This window comes from Pleuronectes platessa, chromosome 16 (assembly GCF_947347685.1).
Source record: "Pleuronectes platessa chromosome 16, fPlePla1.1, whole genome shotgun sequence".
Classification (NCBI taxonomy): Eukaryota; Metazoa; Chordata; class Actinopteri; order Pleuronectiformes; family Pleuronectidae; genus Pleuronectes; species Pleuronectes platessa.
Genome location: NC_070641.1, coordinates 23,474,307 through 23,490,455, shown reverse-complemented (window position 1 = coordinate 23,490,455; position 16,149 = coordinate 23,474,307). Strand labels below are relative to the sequence as shown.

The window sequence follows — 16,149 nt, the reverse complement described above, 5'->3', positions numbered from 1 at the left end:
GAGCAACACAAAACATACACAGGAACATATTTAGAACAATATGAACATGCATGTATCACACTGTGAACTCTGAATAAACATATGTACTGCACATATTCACACTAAGAGCTGTTCTACACACATATTCAATATCAACACAGTAAAATTCAACCAATCAAAGCTTTAATCAGACCTTCTTCACTATTCTTACATTTTAAATCACTGACGCAGAAAAGAAAAGGAGATCTCGTCCCAACTCCTCCATCGACTGCTCACTGCAAAAGACAAGGAGCTGAAGACGAGTCGGGCAGAGACGCTGGAGGTGAAGCTGCAGCAGGAGACGACTCCAACTGAGGGACTGAGCTGCAGGAAGGTGGAGGCCGTCCACAGAGGACACACGTCTCTGAAGGAGCAAGTTCACCCACTGAAAAGTGAACAGATGAAGCTGGAGGAGGACGTGAGACACAAGGACGAGTGGATTCAGACAGAAACAAAGAAGAGACGAGCTTCCACAGAATCATACCTGGCTTGACGAGCTGAGTGAGAAGGAGAACGAGCTGGAGAGTGTTGCGAGGAAGTGGAGGAGAAAAGTGGAGCAGCTGGAGAGAGTGAAGGTGAAGAACGAAGACAAACGTCTGAACCAGCAGACAAATGATGACACAAAGAAAAGAGGGCTGAGATGACGTTTGTCCTGAACCCTCTCACCCTTCTATCTTCCTCTTTCCGTGTCAGTAGTTGAAAACAGGAGTTAACATGTTATTTACATTAAAGTTTTGTTCCAAAGCAGGTTTACACATACAATGAATTCAATGTGGTGTAAGTGTGCAAGTTAAAATATAAAAAATTTTAAAAATAGGAAAACTTTGTCTCTAATATACAGATATATTATATTATTCTTACACCACATGGACAACAGACAGTTTTCTTTAAATAGTCTTTATTTAAAAACAATATAAAGTTAACACATAAACTAACATATCTCTGTAAATACATCACAAGGAGTTATAAACAAAGTTTAACATTCAAAAACACAGAGGAGAGAAATGATGATGTTAATGTATTATTTTTATCCTAAAATATTATCAACATGTTTAATTGGGTAAAAGATTAAAAGGTTTTTATTTATTTTCTATTAAAGAAGATCGATTGTTTTGTTTGATCTTTGCGGAAGTATTTTATTTTTTCACATCCCAGGTAAGACAAACCCCGCCCCTACCCAACTTCTGATTGGCTTATTTTATTTTCATTCCCCAAACTCTGACCAATCATCGCTGGACTTGCCTCAAACTAACCAATCGGAGGCTAGGTGGGGGCGGAGTTTGTCTTACCCGAAAAGATTGCAGAAACATCTGAATGTTACTGTCAGAGAAAATCTGTAAATACCTGCTGCTAGCTGGGTTAGCTGTGTGTTAGCAGAGTGTTAGCTGGGTGTTAGCTATGTTAGCAGGGTTAGCTGTGTTTTAGCAGGGTGTTAGCTGTGTTAGCAGGGTTAGCTGTGTTTTAGCAGGGTGTTAGCTGTGTTAGCAGGGTTAGCTGTGTTTTAGCAGGGTGTTAGCTGCTCCTACTTTCAAAGCTCATGATATCTTAGTTCAGTTCAGGTCTGAAGCAGCTGAATTCAGTTTGTTAATGTGGTCGTTGCAGAACCAGCAGTGCTCAGCCGGTGAGACGGTGTGAGACAGTGTGTGTGCACGAGGCTACACACAGCGTGTCTGTACCTGGCGGACATCAGGTTGTACACCAGAGGGTTGATGGCAGCACTGAGACGGGAGAGGATCCAGGCGACAAGGGAGAAATAACGGTATGCATCAGACAATTTGTTATTGTGTGTACGGTCAGTGTGTGTGTTATTGTGTGTAATGTCATTGTGTGTGTTGTTGTGTGTACTGTCAGTGTGTGTGTTGTTGTGTGTACTGTCGGTGTGTGTGTTGTTGTGTGTACTGTCAGTGGGTGTGTTAATGTGTGTACTGTTAGAACCGGCTGTCAAAGAATCATAGGTCATGGTCAGACGGACGATGAAGGGCAGCCAGCACAGGACGAAGGCCAAGAAGATCACTCCTGATGGACATGAGGAGAAGGACACAGGAAGAGGACATGAGAATCATCAACATCTGCAGGTGATAGAAGACATTTCTCACACTGTTAAACAAGAGAGCTGTGTCTCAGTTCAGGGGCTGCAACCTTCAGAGGACACGATCTACTCAACCCACCTCCTTCCTCGGTCAGGTAGACTGTGAAGGCTGAAACTAAATGAGACCATCTGGTCCACAGAGGAGAAGCTTGCTCTGTCCTTAAGTTGGACACGACAGAAAGCTTAATGCCCCTTGGTTTTTAACATGTTAGTCGTCAGTTGAGGTGATACGGTTCTTCCCCAAAGTGCAATGAGTCCTGGGACATGTTGGACCTGGAAGGATTCACTCCTCAGAGCTTTCTCTGGTATGAAGGAAGCATCTGGAGGAGCCTTTCTACTCCTGTTGCTGTGATGCAGCCCCTTAATTGACCCACAGCTGGAAATAAAGATGGACAACATGACTGTTCCCCAAAGGTGAGGCCAAATCATCTCGATTGCCCCCTGGTGGCTGGCTGCAGGTCGTAAACTCGTCAAATATAATCTCAACGATGGCTTCTGTCATTTCATGTGGTTCTTATAAAACTAATGAGATCTTTTTCAGGCAATTTTATTTTTGATTATCTATTGGATGATACAGCTCCGACTCTGGCTCCAGATGTGCAAGCCGAGAGGAAGACAAAGTATTAAATCTGTTTGTCAGCCTTTGTCAGTTGTATTTTAATTAAAGCTAAATTCAGAACCTGAGGGTGTGTGTGTTGGATTGTGTTTCTCACCCAGCATCTTGACTGCATGTTGTTGACTCTTGTCTTTACGGCTGATTTTTGTACGGAGCCTCAGAGTCCGTCCAATCAGGATGTAGACCAGTCCCAGGATGCACAGGGGTACCAGGACATACAGGTAATAGAGAATTATCATGGCCAACACGAGACCAGAGGAGAATGAGGATGGTGATACTCTGCACACCTCTCTTTTCATATCATCCACTTCCATCATGACCAAAAATGGGGCTGCACTGACAGCCGCTCCCAGCCAGAGGCAGCCAATCAGAGCCCTGGTTCTGCGACTTGTCACCAGCGTCTTTGAGGTGATTGGCCAGCAGACAACCAGGTACCTCTCCATGGAGAGAAAGGTGATATGGATCATGGTGCAGAAGATGCAGCACTGTGATAGGAACATGCTCAGCTTACACACGATGACTCCTAACTTCCAGCCTATCCATACCTGGAAGAGACACAATCCGTTTAGTGCACGTTCAGCCAAACCATGAGTAACTGTTCAAATCACAGTGAATTGAAAAAAAAGGGTGTATAAGTAAATAAGTATTTTGGGATATATGTGAGGGCACCTCAATTAGATCCAGAGGCAGCAGCAGGAGGAACAGCAGGTCACTAACAGCCATGCTGCTCAGGTAGAGGTGGGAGGAGCTTCTCATGTTTGGGCGGAGCCAAACCACCAGAAGAGTCAGTGTGTTTCCAATAAGCCCGAAGAGCATCAGTGGAACCAGAATCACAGTCACACACACTAGAAAATGAAATATTGATGATTGATTTTCTTAGAATCACAAATTTACACATGTTCAGTCCACAATGGAAAATGGAAAAAACCTTTCACAGAAATAATTTGTTCTCAAGATATTTTTTTAGTTCATTCCTAAACTGCTATGAAAGACTAGTATAAAAATATAAGAAACAACATGGAGTCAGGTAGAAAAATCCTCTAAATGTTTTCTCCATAGCTCAGCAACATTTTCAGCCCCAGTGATCATATCAATAGAGGGGAGGGGAGGAATATTTTACTGTTATTTATAACTTTAACTTCATTAGAAAATTCAGTTGCGTCCTTCTGCTGAAGATTTATGGCCAAGCTCTGCAGATTATTTTTAATAAAATGTACTGCATATTTAGGTCTGGAAAACACACACACATATATTTGCTATTCATTTTATAACTCACTTTTCCTCCAGCATTTTATTTAGTTTCCAGATTATTTTTACAGTTTCAGTTTAAATATTGCAGAAGTAATTCATCATGTTCACTGGAAACAGACGGGAGCAACTCTGCAGTTTAATATGTGGTGTGATATTAAATCTATTCAAATGCTTTTGTGCATGTGTTTATATAACAATATATAACGTTTTAATTGTTGATATTTAAAGGTGCTGGGAGGAGGATCTGTTTAGTGATTATGACACAATCGGGCTAAGAGGATAAATCTGTCTTTCTGCTCAGCTAAGCAGTTTGTTTGTATTTACTGTAGAATCCTCTCAACTCTCAGTTTTTCTTTGTAATAATTTCATGAATTTGAATTTTCTGTCTTTCAGACAAAGGTTGAAGTTGTTCTTTCTATTTTTATAACTAATAATAATAATTATAATATTTAACAGTAGCTGTATCATTTTTAAATCGTCTACAGTATCATCACCATTGTTTTGTACCCACCTAACAAGATCGATGCAGCCATTGTCTCCTCCTCCTGGCGGTCTTGGTTGGAGCAGTTTCTCAGGAAGCCTGGCGTGCTACAGTTTTTAACTCCACAGCTCACGTTTCCCTCCTCAATTAGATCTCTGGCAGCTCAGGTGGGGGCAGGACGGAGGAACCTGCAGGGGAGAGGTGTGTGTGTCCCAGGTTCCACAGAACTGACGCACACTGATTGCTTTCCTATGAAGCTCGATCACAGCCAACACTGAGAGGAATGGTTGAGTGCAGTCTGATCAGACGATGATGTTGTACAACTCGTTTTGAACGAACTTGGCTGAAATATGAGAAAGACAATTCCCACTTATATCGTTATCCAGCCCAAAGAACCTGTCTAAGTAGACACACTTACAGTAAGGACTTCCATGGAAAGGAAACACACACACACGCACACACGCACGCACACATGCACACACACAAACACAGTAACACACACACACACACACACACACACACACACACACAATATTAGGAGGAGAGAGCACTCTACATACAGGGCCTGTTTTTTCAAAACACTATACACAATTAGCACAACCACACATCCTATTAGCAGAACAACTCTCAGATCCTTTGCAAAATGAAACACACTTGTAAAAACTATACACCTATGTGTAACTGATGTTGATTCGGCACGGGACGAAAGACTCAGTGTCTGGTTTCCAGCTCTTTATTAACTGTAGAAGACACATTTTTTTGCTGTGCTTATTATTTCACTCTTTGCTCCTCACTGAATTTTATTGAAGCGAAGCACCAACTACACAGTTCATATTGTTGAGATATCTATGCTTCTCTGTATCTTGTGACTATATTTTACCTATATCCTGTGAATAAATATCAGCTGTATACCCTATATAATATATAGTGCATAACACAAAGTATAAACTGTGAACTGTGAACGGTTTAACTGAAAACAACATGTTTTCTCCCGTTGGTTCCTCAGACAAACTGTGAGCCAGAGAGATGAAAACAGGAACGTGATACCCAGACAATACTTAGAATAAGCTTACGCTACAACTGTGTATTTTTTAGAATAATGTCTATCTTTTTGACTCAGACGCCGGGTCGGGCCCAGGGCGCAACCACAGAAAGAGACAAACAGGAAACCAGCCATAAGCAACTGACTGGTAACCAGGCACATGAGCAGGTGTCAATCTGAGTGTCAATCTGATAGTGAAATACAAATTCGGAGAAGGTGATATGCTTGCACCAAGATGCACAACATTGAGGAAGCAGCATACATTAGACCAATAACTGAGTCTCCTCAAAAGAGGACCTCCTCTGTGCCCACCCTGTGTCTCATTATATATACTGTGGACTTAGGAAGAAACAGGGCTTCTTCTCGACATGATCCAGAGAACCTGGTGACGTGTTGGGCAGAACCCCAGAGACTCTGTAAGTATTGTTCTTTTAAAATAAACCTGTTACTCTGAAACTTTTGAACATAAAACTTGTCTAATCGTTGCCTTTCCCACTTGAACCTCGAATCGACAAACACGACGCTGCCCCGTCCTGACGGGACCGGGCTCGACAATATCCAACAAAACTCTACAGTTTGGCAAATTACAGAGGGTCATCTTCAAGTTGAAGTCAAGTCCATAGTCCTGAAGAGGCAGTTGCCTCCCAAGGATGCCAAACAATCAGGAGGAGTTAAGCGGGATGATGTTAGTTGTGTTATGACCAGTGGCGGCTGGCCAATAGGGGGCGCTAGGGCGCCGCCCCACCTGATTGAAAGTGATTTTTAAAAATTATTTTTATTTTTTTATTTTTTTCAAAATAATAATTTAAGTACTGCTTATTCTACAAATAAATATGTTTTGAATCATCAAGAACCAGTCATACATATAATATAAACCATTAGTTAGGGGATAATTTGTGTCCATGGTCATTTCTCCTCCCTCCTGGGGCGCTGGGAAAGTCGCCCCAGCACTGCAGCAGCTCAGCCAATGGTAGGCTGTTGCTGAGGCAAAAAAACACATAGCAACGGGTAAATTAGCCAATGAGCGTCATCAAATTTGATAAGCTTGGGGCGCTAAAAATATCGCCCCAAGCTTTAAGTATCCTAGTGTGGCCAGATGCGGATGCCCTCCCTGCCACTGGGGGCGCTGTCAGCCCCTATTTAAGGCAGCAGCCCACTCTTACTCGCGTCTCCCTGGCGCTGTTGTTTCGTTCCGGGACCTTGGTCGGCACACTTGACTGAGACACCGTGTCACATTGCCGGACTGGCTTACAGCGTGGAGTCGCTCCACCGGGGAAGACAAGTGCGGTAGCGCGCACCAGCGGGGTGAGTAACGTTGTCTGCCGCTCTTGCTTCTATCATGCCATAGCTGACCCTGATTCCACCTTACAGCTAATGCTAACTGTATATAGTTAACTTTAATCATCCACCTGTAAATATTACAATAATATACAATGATATTGTAATTTGTACTAAGAGTATTCACTAATATATGTAATCCAATTGGTACATTTTATGTTCCTATGAGACAGTTTTTCTTTGTATATAGTTATTTTTAATCATCAACCACTTGTAAATGTCTCTCAAGAACTTGAATTTTGTATTAAGAGTATTCACTAATATACATCTCATATCATTGTCATTATCTGTCAAACTGTTGTTTTTAAAGGGCAATTAAATAATTATTGTTTATCCCTAAAACAATGGTATCTTTTGGTTTGGGTTCTTTTATTGGGATAGTTACCGAAAGCTTCTGGCACCTACAGCACCACCTAGAATAATTTTCACCAGCCGCCACTGGCTATGACGGTGCTGTCTAGGGAAGCAGCAGTGTTCTTTGGTAGTTTTCCCAAGAGAAGATATTCACGCCCAGGCAGTCAGCTGAGTTACACTTGACTGCACCGACCTTGTCAGTAATATTTTCACCTTTCCAGGGATTCAGACCAGAGAGCATAGACAGGATATGATCAGTCTCTGGTTCTCTTGTTGAGCAGGGGCTGGACACTGCACTCCAATAGGACTCACAGTGTTAAGACTGGCACAGAATATGTTTTATGACATTGGTCCCTAGTATCAGATCATCATATACTGTCCCCGGCAACAAGTGTGGGAACCAACATTTTGCAGCCATACACTTCCATCTCCACATCGAAGGCACACTTGGGCTTAACACGAAGCCCCATACATCAGACAAGGATTACATTCACAACAATCTGATTGTGGTCAGTTATCACTTCCCTGTGTTCCCTCAGCTTCATCTCGGCTGTTTCAGTAATACTGCATGCCATTGAACCGCTGTCCAACATTGTCACTGTCCAACCCATCGTCACAGGCGTGTAGAAAAGACTGTCACCTCTCCCCACTATGTGAATATTCTGAAAAACAACAACTATCCACATAGAAAAAATTGGTCCATATCCGTACCCTGAAGTGGGCGGGGCTTAAAACAGAAGTTTGTTATTTTATTGTTTATTAGAAATCTCTTTACAGAAGAGCCTCAGAGTTGAGCTTCAGATGAATGTTTTTGATCATAAGAGTAAGATAACTTTTCAGAACACGTTTTCTATAAACCTCAGTGAATCAACTTAAACACAACACATGTAGTACTAAGAAGTATTAAGTCAAATGCAGGTTTTCACAAACATACTGAACTCAATGAGTTTCATACTCAACTTTAAAAAAAGTTACATTTAAATGGTGTGATGTTGTGTGTCTGACAGATCACAGGGCTTTTTTACTACCTGTCGTAGTATTTGTTTTTGGCGGGGGAGGGGGATGCTGTATTTTTAATATGTACACAAAGTAAAACACAATGTTAATTATGTGGTGTGTGTGAGTTAGAGAGAGTGGATAGTTGTTCCGTGAGCGTCCAGTCGAGCTTGGTGCACGCTGACCCGGCCAGTGGACGCTGAGAACACATGATCATAGATAAAGATGTTACACGTTCGTATCCCTGTGGACAGAGCGGCTGTGACAACAACAAGATCGTGTTGTGTGCGCAGCAGCATTGAACTTTCATTCATCACAAGATCGGATAGGGACACATTTACTCGGTTTAGTTTTCGTACTCGTTAAGAGTTCCGTATCTGGACCACATCCTCGTTTCATCCGAGTATTCATCTTAACCCTAGAGGATATGGAACTTGGAATAAAAGACTATAAACCAAAAGATAAGAGTGAAAAGAGACACAAAAAAAAGAGAAAGAAAAATAAATCGTTCCCCAAACTACAACCAATCATCACTGGACTTGCCTTAAACTAACCAATCAGAGGCTAGATAAGGCCCCGCCCACCCGGGTAGATTGCGTAAATGTCTGAATGTTACTGTGACAGAAAATCTGTAAATACAGAGCTGCCAACTCTCACGCTTCCGCCGTGTGACACACGCTTTTGCATGTTTTCACACGCACTCAAGCCACACATCCAATTTCTCACGCCAAAAAAAACCTGGATCTTTTAAGTGAAGCGCATGACTAAATCTATTTTAACTTGTTGACGAGACGAGACGAAAATGTTGGTGTTGACTAAGTCACGATCATTTTTTAAAACATCATCGTATCAGGCCGTCATGAAGTACCAGGAGCGGGCAAGTGTGTGTGTGTGTGTGTGTGTGCCCCAGATAGCGCACCGGTCCCGAGGCTCCGCCCCCCGCCCCGCGCACTCGCTCAGAGACACAAGACCAGAGCTCGTTCACGTGAAGGAGCTGGTCACTGACTCACCGGCTGCTCAGTGGAAACAGTGAAAACACAGACTTTCTCTGGTCTCAGCTGATCAGAGCTCAGCGTCTTGATCAGAGCAGAAGCTGCAGTTGGTTTCTACCGAGCTGCAGTTTCTGTGTCCGCCTCCAGCCTGACCTGCTCTCACTTTTCGTTTAAATATTTCGCCAACTAAAATATATATTTTTAAGCTATTAGGCTGCAGCTATATGTTTTTATTTATTTAAAAATAGGGTACTTCTTATTTCATACATTTTCCACAAATACGGGGAGGACTCAAATAACCCTACAAAGGTCTGTGTTTAATTTATTTCAAAGTAGGCCGACACTTGCCTGTGTATTTTCTTCTCTTCATAAGCGTTTGTTTTTTCCTTTGTTGTAACAGGTAAAAATATCAATCAAATGTCAACAGTTTTCTTTATTGTTGTTCGATAATTTCATAAATGCAACAAACCATAGTTTAGTATAGTATAACTTTATATAAAACTTTATTAGCTTTGTTATCAAATATGTTTTGCGGCTCCAGACAAATTTTATTTTGGGGAAGAGGGTCCATTGTGTTGCTTAAAAAGGCTACTGTTTAAGCACTTTATTTGCTGCACTTTTTTGTCTGATGGAAAGTGTGGTGGGAGGCGAACATAAATCATTAACTGCTCTTAAGAATACAATTATTTAAAATATAGGTTAGGTTTCAGTTCAGAATTAGTTGAAAACCATTGTAATCAAAATGTCAATCAACCTACCTTGGTCAAATCTTAAACAAAGGTCTATTAATTAGGCTATATTGTGGTCATTGAGGCACAACAATAGTTTTCTGGTTGAATGTTCAGCTCAAGGCTAGAAGGCCCTACAAGTCATGATCAGAGGAACATGAATCAGAAGAAGTTCAGGTATTGCACATCTTTAGCATACCACCCAAAAATCCACTAGAATGCAGGAAACAACATCTACTTAAACCAACATTTCCTGGGGGGGGACCTTCAGCTATGTCTTTGCGTCACAGAATGTAACCAATGTTGTCCATCTCCAGTCGGCCGCTCCTATCAACGACTTCGGGCCCCAAAGGCCACCAGCATGCAGCGAACAACATGGATACAACGCCAAATTCCAACAATTCCCTGATATTTGAGCCACCAACGTGTGTGGCTGTGTGCGCGGCAAAAGTTGGTCACCCCCGACAAAATCTCACTCCAAGGTTTTTTGAAAAGTTGGCAGCTCTGTAAATATCTACTGCTAGCTCAGTTAGAACAGTAAGCTGTGTGTTAGCAGTGTGTTAGCAGAGTGTTAGCTGTGTTAGCAGGGTTAGCTGTGTGCTAGCAGGGTTAGCTGTGTGTTAGCAGAGTGTTAGCAGGTTGTTAACTGCTCCTACAGTCAAATCTCATGATATCTTAGTTCAAGCAGCTGAATTCAGTTTGTTAATATGGTCGTTGCAGAACCACCAGTGATCATCACAGCTACCTTGTGTTGCTGCTGTTGTTACGTGTGCCTATATGTTTACAAAGTGGTTGTGGAGTGTCTCGATGAGAGTGTTGTGCTCAGTCAGTGATACGGTGTGAGACAGTGTGTGTTCACAAGGCTACGCACAGCGTGTCTGTACCTGGCAGACATCAGGTGGTACACCAGAGGGTTGATGGCAGCACTGAGACGGGAGAAGATCCAGGCAACCAGGATATAATACAAGTATGTTTCTGTCAGTGTATTATTGTGTGTACTGTTAGAATCGGCTGTCAAAGAAACATAGGTCATGGTCATGCTGACGATGTAGGGCAGCCAGCACAGGACGAAGGCCAAGACGATCACTCCTGATGGACATGAGGAGAAGGACACAGGAAGTGGACATTAGAAGTATCAACATCTGCAGGTGATAGAAGACATTTCTCACACTGTTAAACAAGAGAGCTGTGTCTCAGTTCAGGGGCTGCAACCTTCAGAGGACACGATCTACTGAACCCACCTCCTTCCTCGGTCACGTAGACTGTGAAGGCTGAAACTAAATGAGACCGTCTGGTCCACAGAGGAGAAGCTTGTCCTGTCCTTAAGTTGGACACGACAGAAAGCTTAATGCCCCTTGGTTTTTAACATGTGAGTCGTTAGTTGAGTTGATACGGTTCGTCCCCAAAGTGCAATGAGTCCTGGGACATGTTGGACCTGGAAGGATTCACTCATCAGAGCTTTCTCTGGTATGAAGGAAGCATCTGGAGGAGCCTTTCTACTCGTGTCGCTGTGATGCAGCCCCTTAATTGACCCACAGCTGGAAATAAAGATGGAGGACATGACTGCTCCCCAAAAGTGAGGCCAAATCATCTTGATTGCCCCCTGGTGGCTGGTTGCAGGTCCTATGCCTTGCCTGTCTCCTTGATGGTAACAGGCGGGACATGGACCAAACAAAAAAGTCAAAATACACATCAAATATATTCAGAACCTGAGGGTGTGTGTTGGATTGTGTTTCTCACCCAGCATCTTGACTGCGTGTCTGTGACTCTTGTCTTTACGGCTTCTTTTTTGACGAAGCCTCAGAGTCCGTTCAATCAGGATGTAGACCAGTCCTAGGATGCACAGGGGTACCAGGAAGTACAGATTGTAGAGAATTAATATGGCCAACATGAGGCCAGAGGAGACTGAGGATTTTGATAATCTGCACACTTCGATTTCATCCTCTTTTCCCTTATGATCCACTTCCATCATGACCAAAAATGGTGCTGCACTGACAGCCGCTCCCAGCCAGAGGCAGCCAATCAGAGCCCTGGTTCTGCGACGTGTCACCAGCGTCTTTGAGGTGATTGGCCAGCAGACAGCCAGGTACCTCTCCAGGGAGAGAAAGGTGATGTGGAGCATGGTGCAGTAGGTGCAGCACTCGGAGAGGAAAACAAACAGCTTACAAGCGAAGACTCCCACCTCCAAGTCTGTCCAAAGCTGGAAGAGACAATCCGTTTATTTTAAGTTCAGCCAAACCATGAGTATCTGGTCAAATAACAGTGAATTGCAACAAAAAGGTGTATATGTATATAAGTATTATAAGATATACACTACCGTTCAAATGTTTTGGGTCAATTAGAAATTTCCTTATTTTTCAAAGAAAAGCACTGATTTTTTCAATAAAGATAACATTAAATTAATCAGAAATACACTCTATACATTGTTAATGTAGTAAATTACTATTCTAGGTGGAAACGTCTGGTTTTTAAAGAAATATCTACATAGGTGTATAGAGGCCTATTTCCAGCAACTATCACTCCAGTGTTCTAATGGTACATTGTGTTGGCTAATCGCCTTAGAAGACTAATGGATGATTAGAAAACCCTTGAAAACCCTTGTGCAATTATGTTAGCTGCAGCTAACCAGTCGAAAACTGTTTAGCTGCTGAGAGAAGCTATGAAACTGGCCTTCCTTTGAGCTAGTTGAGTATCCGGAGCATCACATTTGTGGGTTCGATTATACTCTCAAAATGGCCAGAAAAAGAGAACTTTCATGTGAAACTCGCCAGTCTATTCCTGTTTTTAGAAATGAAGGCTATTCCATGCAAAAAAAATTAGAAGAAACTGAAAATTTCCTATAATTGTGTGTACTTCTCCCTTCAGAGAACAGCAAAAAACGGCTGTAACCAGATTAGAAAGAGAAGTGGGAGGCCTTGGTGCACAACTCAGCAAGAGGACAAGTATATATGAGTCTCTGGTGTGAGAAATAGACGCCTCACAGGTCCTCAACTGGCACCTTCTTTAAATGGCACCCACAAAACGCCAGTGTCAACGTCTACAGTGAAGAGGTGACTCCGGGATGCTGGCCTTCTAGGCAGAGCGGCAAAGAAAAAGCCATATCTGAGACTGGCCATTAAAAATAAAAGATTGATATGGGCAAAAGAACACAAACATTGGACAGGAAGATTGGAACAAAGTGTTATGGACAGACGAATCAAAGTTTGAGGTGTTTGGATCAAACAGAAGAACATTTGTGAGATGCAGAACAGGTGATAAGATGCTGGAAGAGTCCTGACGCCACCTGTCCAGCATGGTGGAGGTCATGTGATGGTCTGGGGCTGACTGGTGCTGGTAAAGTGGGAGATTTGTACAAGGTAAAAGGGATTTTAAATAAGGAAGGCTATCACTCCATTTTGCAACGCCATGCCATACCCTTTGGACAGCGCTTGATTGGAGCCAATGTCCTCCTACAACAGGACAATGACCCAAAGCACACCTCCACATGATGCAAGAACTATTGAGGGAAGAAGCTGGCAGCTGGTGAGCTGTGTGTAATGGAGTGGCCAGCGCAGTCACCAGATCTCAACCCCATTGAGCTGTTGTGGGAGCAGCTTAACCTTATGATACACATGAAGTGCCCATCAAGCCAATCCAGCTTGTGGGAGGGGCTTCAGGAAAAGTGGGGTGAAATTTCTACAGGTTACCTCAACAAATTAATAGCTAGAATGCCAAAGGTCTGCAATACTGTAACTGCTGCAAATGGAGCATTCTTTGACGAATGCAAAGTTTGAAGAACAAAATTAATATTTCAAATAAAAATCATTATTTCTAAACTTGTCAATGTCTTGACTATATTTTCTATTCATTTTCCAACTCATTTGATAAATAAAAGTGTGAGTTTTCCTGGAAAACACGAAATTGTCTGGGTGACACCAAACTTTTGAACGGTAGTGTATGTGAGGGCACCTTATATATATCCTGAGGCAGCAGCAGGAGATTCAGCAGGTCACTAACAGCCATGCTGCTCAGGTAGAGGTAGGAGGAGCTTCTCATGTTTGGGCGAAGCCAAACCACCAGAAGAGTCAGTGTGTTTCCAAGAAGGCCGAAGATTATCAGTGAAATGAAAATCACTGTCACACACACTAGAAAACGAAATATTGATGATTGATTTTCATGAGAATCACAAATTTACAAATGTTCAGTCCACAATGGAAAATGGGAAAAAAAAACGTTCACAGTTATAATTAGTTCTCATGATGACTGGCACAAGATGTTTTTTTCCTAAACTACTATGAGAGACTAGTATAAAAATATAAGAAACCACATGGAGTCCGGTAGAAATATCCTCTTAATGTTTTCTCCATAGCTCAGCAACATTTTCAGCCCCAGTGAGCGTATCAATATAACAGGGGAGGAATATTTTACTGTTATTTATAACTTTAACTTCCTTAAAAAATGTATTTGCATCATTCTGCTGAAGCTTCCTGGCCGATTTCTGCGATCTCATTTTAATAAGATGTACTGCAAATCTAAATCTGCAAAACACATACAATATATATATATATATATATATTTACTATTCTTTTTGTAACTCTCACTTTTTTGTAACTCTCTCTTTTCCTTCAACACTTTTATTAATTTTCCAGAATTCATCATTTTCACTGGAAACAGACGGGAGCAGCTGGGCAGTTTAATATGTGGTGTGATTTTAATCTATTCAAATACTTGTGTGCATGTGTTTATATAACAATATATGACGTTTTAATTGGTGATATTTAAAGGTGCTGGGAGGAGGATCTGTTTGTTGAATATTGACAGAATCAGGCTAAGAGGATAAACCTGTCTTTATACTAAGCTAAGCAGCTGCTTTGTATTTACTGTAGAATCATCTCAACTCCAGTTTCATGGTAATGATTTCATATATTTTTTAATTAGTTATAAGAGGAAAATGTTTTATAACTAATAATAATAATAATAATAACAGTAGCTAGCTGTATCATTTTAAAATCTACAGTATCATCACCATTCTTTTGTACTCACCTAACTCAATAAATCCAAATATTGTCTCCTCCTCCTGGCAGTCTTGGTTGGAGCAGTTTCTCCAGAAGCCTGGCGTGCTACAGTTTTTAACTCCACAGCTCACGTTTCCCTCCTCCATTAGATCCATGACGGCTCAGGTGGGGGCAGGACGGAGGAACCTGCAGGGGAGAGGTGTGTGTGAACCAGGTTCCACAGAACTGAAGCTCACTGATGGCTTTCCTATGAAGCTCGATCACAGCCAACACTCAGAGGAATGGTCAAGTGCTGTCTGATCAGAGCAACACAAAAAACACACAGGAACATATTTAGAACAATATAAACATGCATGTATCACACTGTGAACTCTGAATAAACACATGTACTGCACATATTCACACTATGAGTTTTTCTACACACATATTCAATATCAACACAGTAAAATTCAACCTATCAAAGCTTTAATCAGACCTTCCTCACTATTCGTACATCTTGAAATCACTGACGCAGAAAAGAAAAGGAGATTTCGTCCCAGTGCCTCCATCGACTGCCTGGCCGCGCTCACTGCAACAGACAAGGAGCTGAAGACGAGTCGGGCAGAGACGCTGGAGGTGAAGCTGCAGCAGGAGACGACTCCAACTGAGGGACTGAGCTGCAGGAAGGTGGAGGCCGTCCACAGAGGACACACGTCTCTGAAGGAGCAAGTTCACCCACTGAAAAGTGAACAGGTGAAGCTGGAGGAGGACGTGAGACACAAGGACGAGTGGATTCAGACAGAAACAAAGAAGAGACGAGCTTCCACAGAATCATACCTGGCTTGACGAGCTGAGTGAGAAGGAGAACGAGCTGGAGAGTGTTCCCAGGAAGTGGAGGAGAAAAGTGGAGCAGCTGGAGAGAGTGAAGGTGAAGAACGAAGACAAACGTCTGAACCAGCAGACAAATGATGACACAAAGAAAAGAGGGCTGAGGTGACGTTTGTCCTGAAACCTCTCACCCTTCTACCTTCCTCTTTCCGTGTCAGTAGTTGACAACAGGAGTTAACATGTCATTTGCATCAGGTTTTGTTCCCAAGCAGGTTTACACATACAATGAATTCAATGTGTTGTAAGTGAGCAAGTTAAAATATAAAAAATACATAAATAGGAAACTTTGTCTATAATAAATAGAGATATTATATTTTTCTGACACCACATGGACAACACACAGTTTTCTTTAAATAATCTTTATTTAAAAACAATATAAAGTT

The 16,149-nt window shown here is 42.1% G+C and overlaps 2 protein-coding genes across 2 annotated transcripts; both read right to left on the bottom strand.

Moving 5' to 3' along the window:
• Positions 1 to 1,704: 1,704 nt before the first annotated feature.
• LOC128459140 (growth hormone secretagogue receptor type 1-like) lies at positions 1,705 to 4,507 on the bottom strand. Its single transcript, XM_053444243.1, has 5 exons — positions 4,486 to 4,507; positions 3,393 to 3,568; positions 2,821 to 3,268; positions 1,945 to 2,034; positions 1,705 to 1,736 (listed from the first exon to the last, which is right to left on the bottom strand). Exons 1-5 carry the CDS (start codon positions 4,505 to 4,507, stop codon positions 1,705 to 1,707), a joined length of 768 nt encoding a protein of 255 aa, XP_053300218.1.
• A 3,806-nt stretch (positions 4,508 to 8,313) lies between these two features.
• Positions 8,314 to 15,054, bottom strand: LOC128459139 (growth hormone secretagogue receptor type 1). Its single transcript, XM_053444242.1, has 5 exons — positions 14,928 to 15,054; positions 13,854 to 14,029; positions 11,646 to 12,105; positions 10,905 to 10,994; positions 8,314 to 8,384 (listed from the first exon to the last, which is right to left on the bottom strand). The coding sequence occupies exons 1-5, from the start codon at positions 15,052 to 15,054 to the stop codon at positions 8,314 to 8,316; spliced, it is 924 nt and encodes a 307-aa protein (XP_053300217.1).
• Positions 15,055 to 16,149: the final 1,095 nt, after the last annotated feature.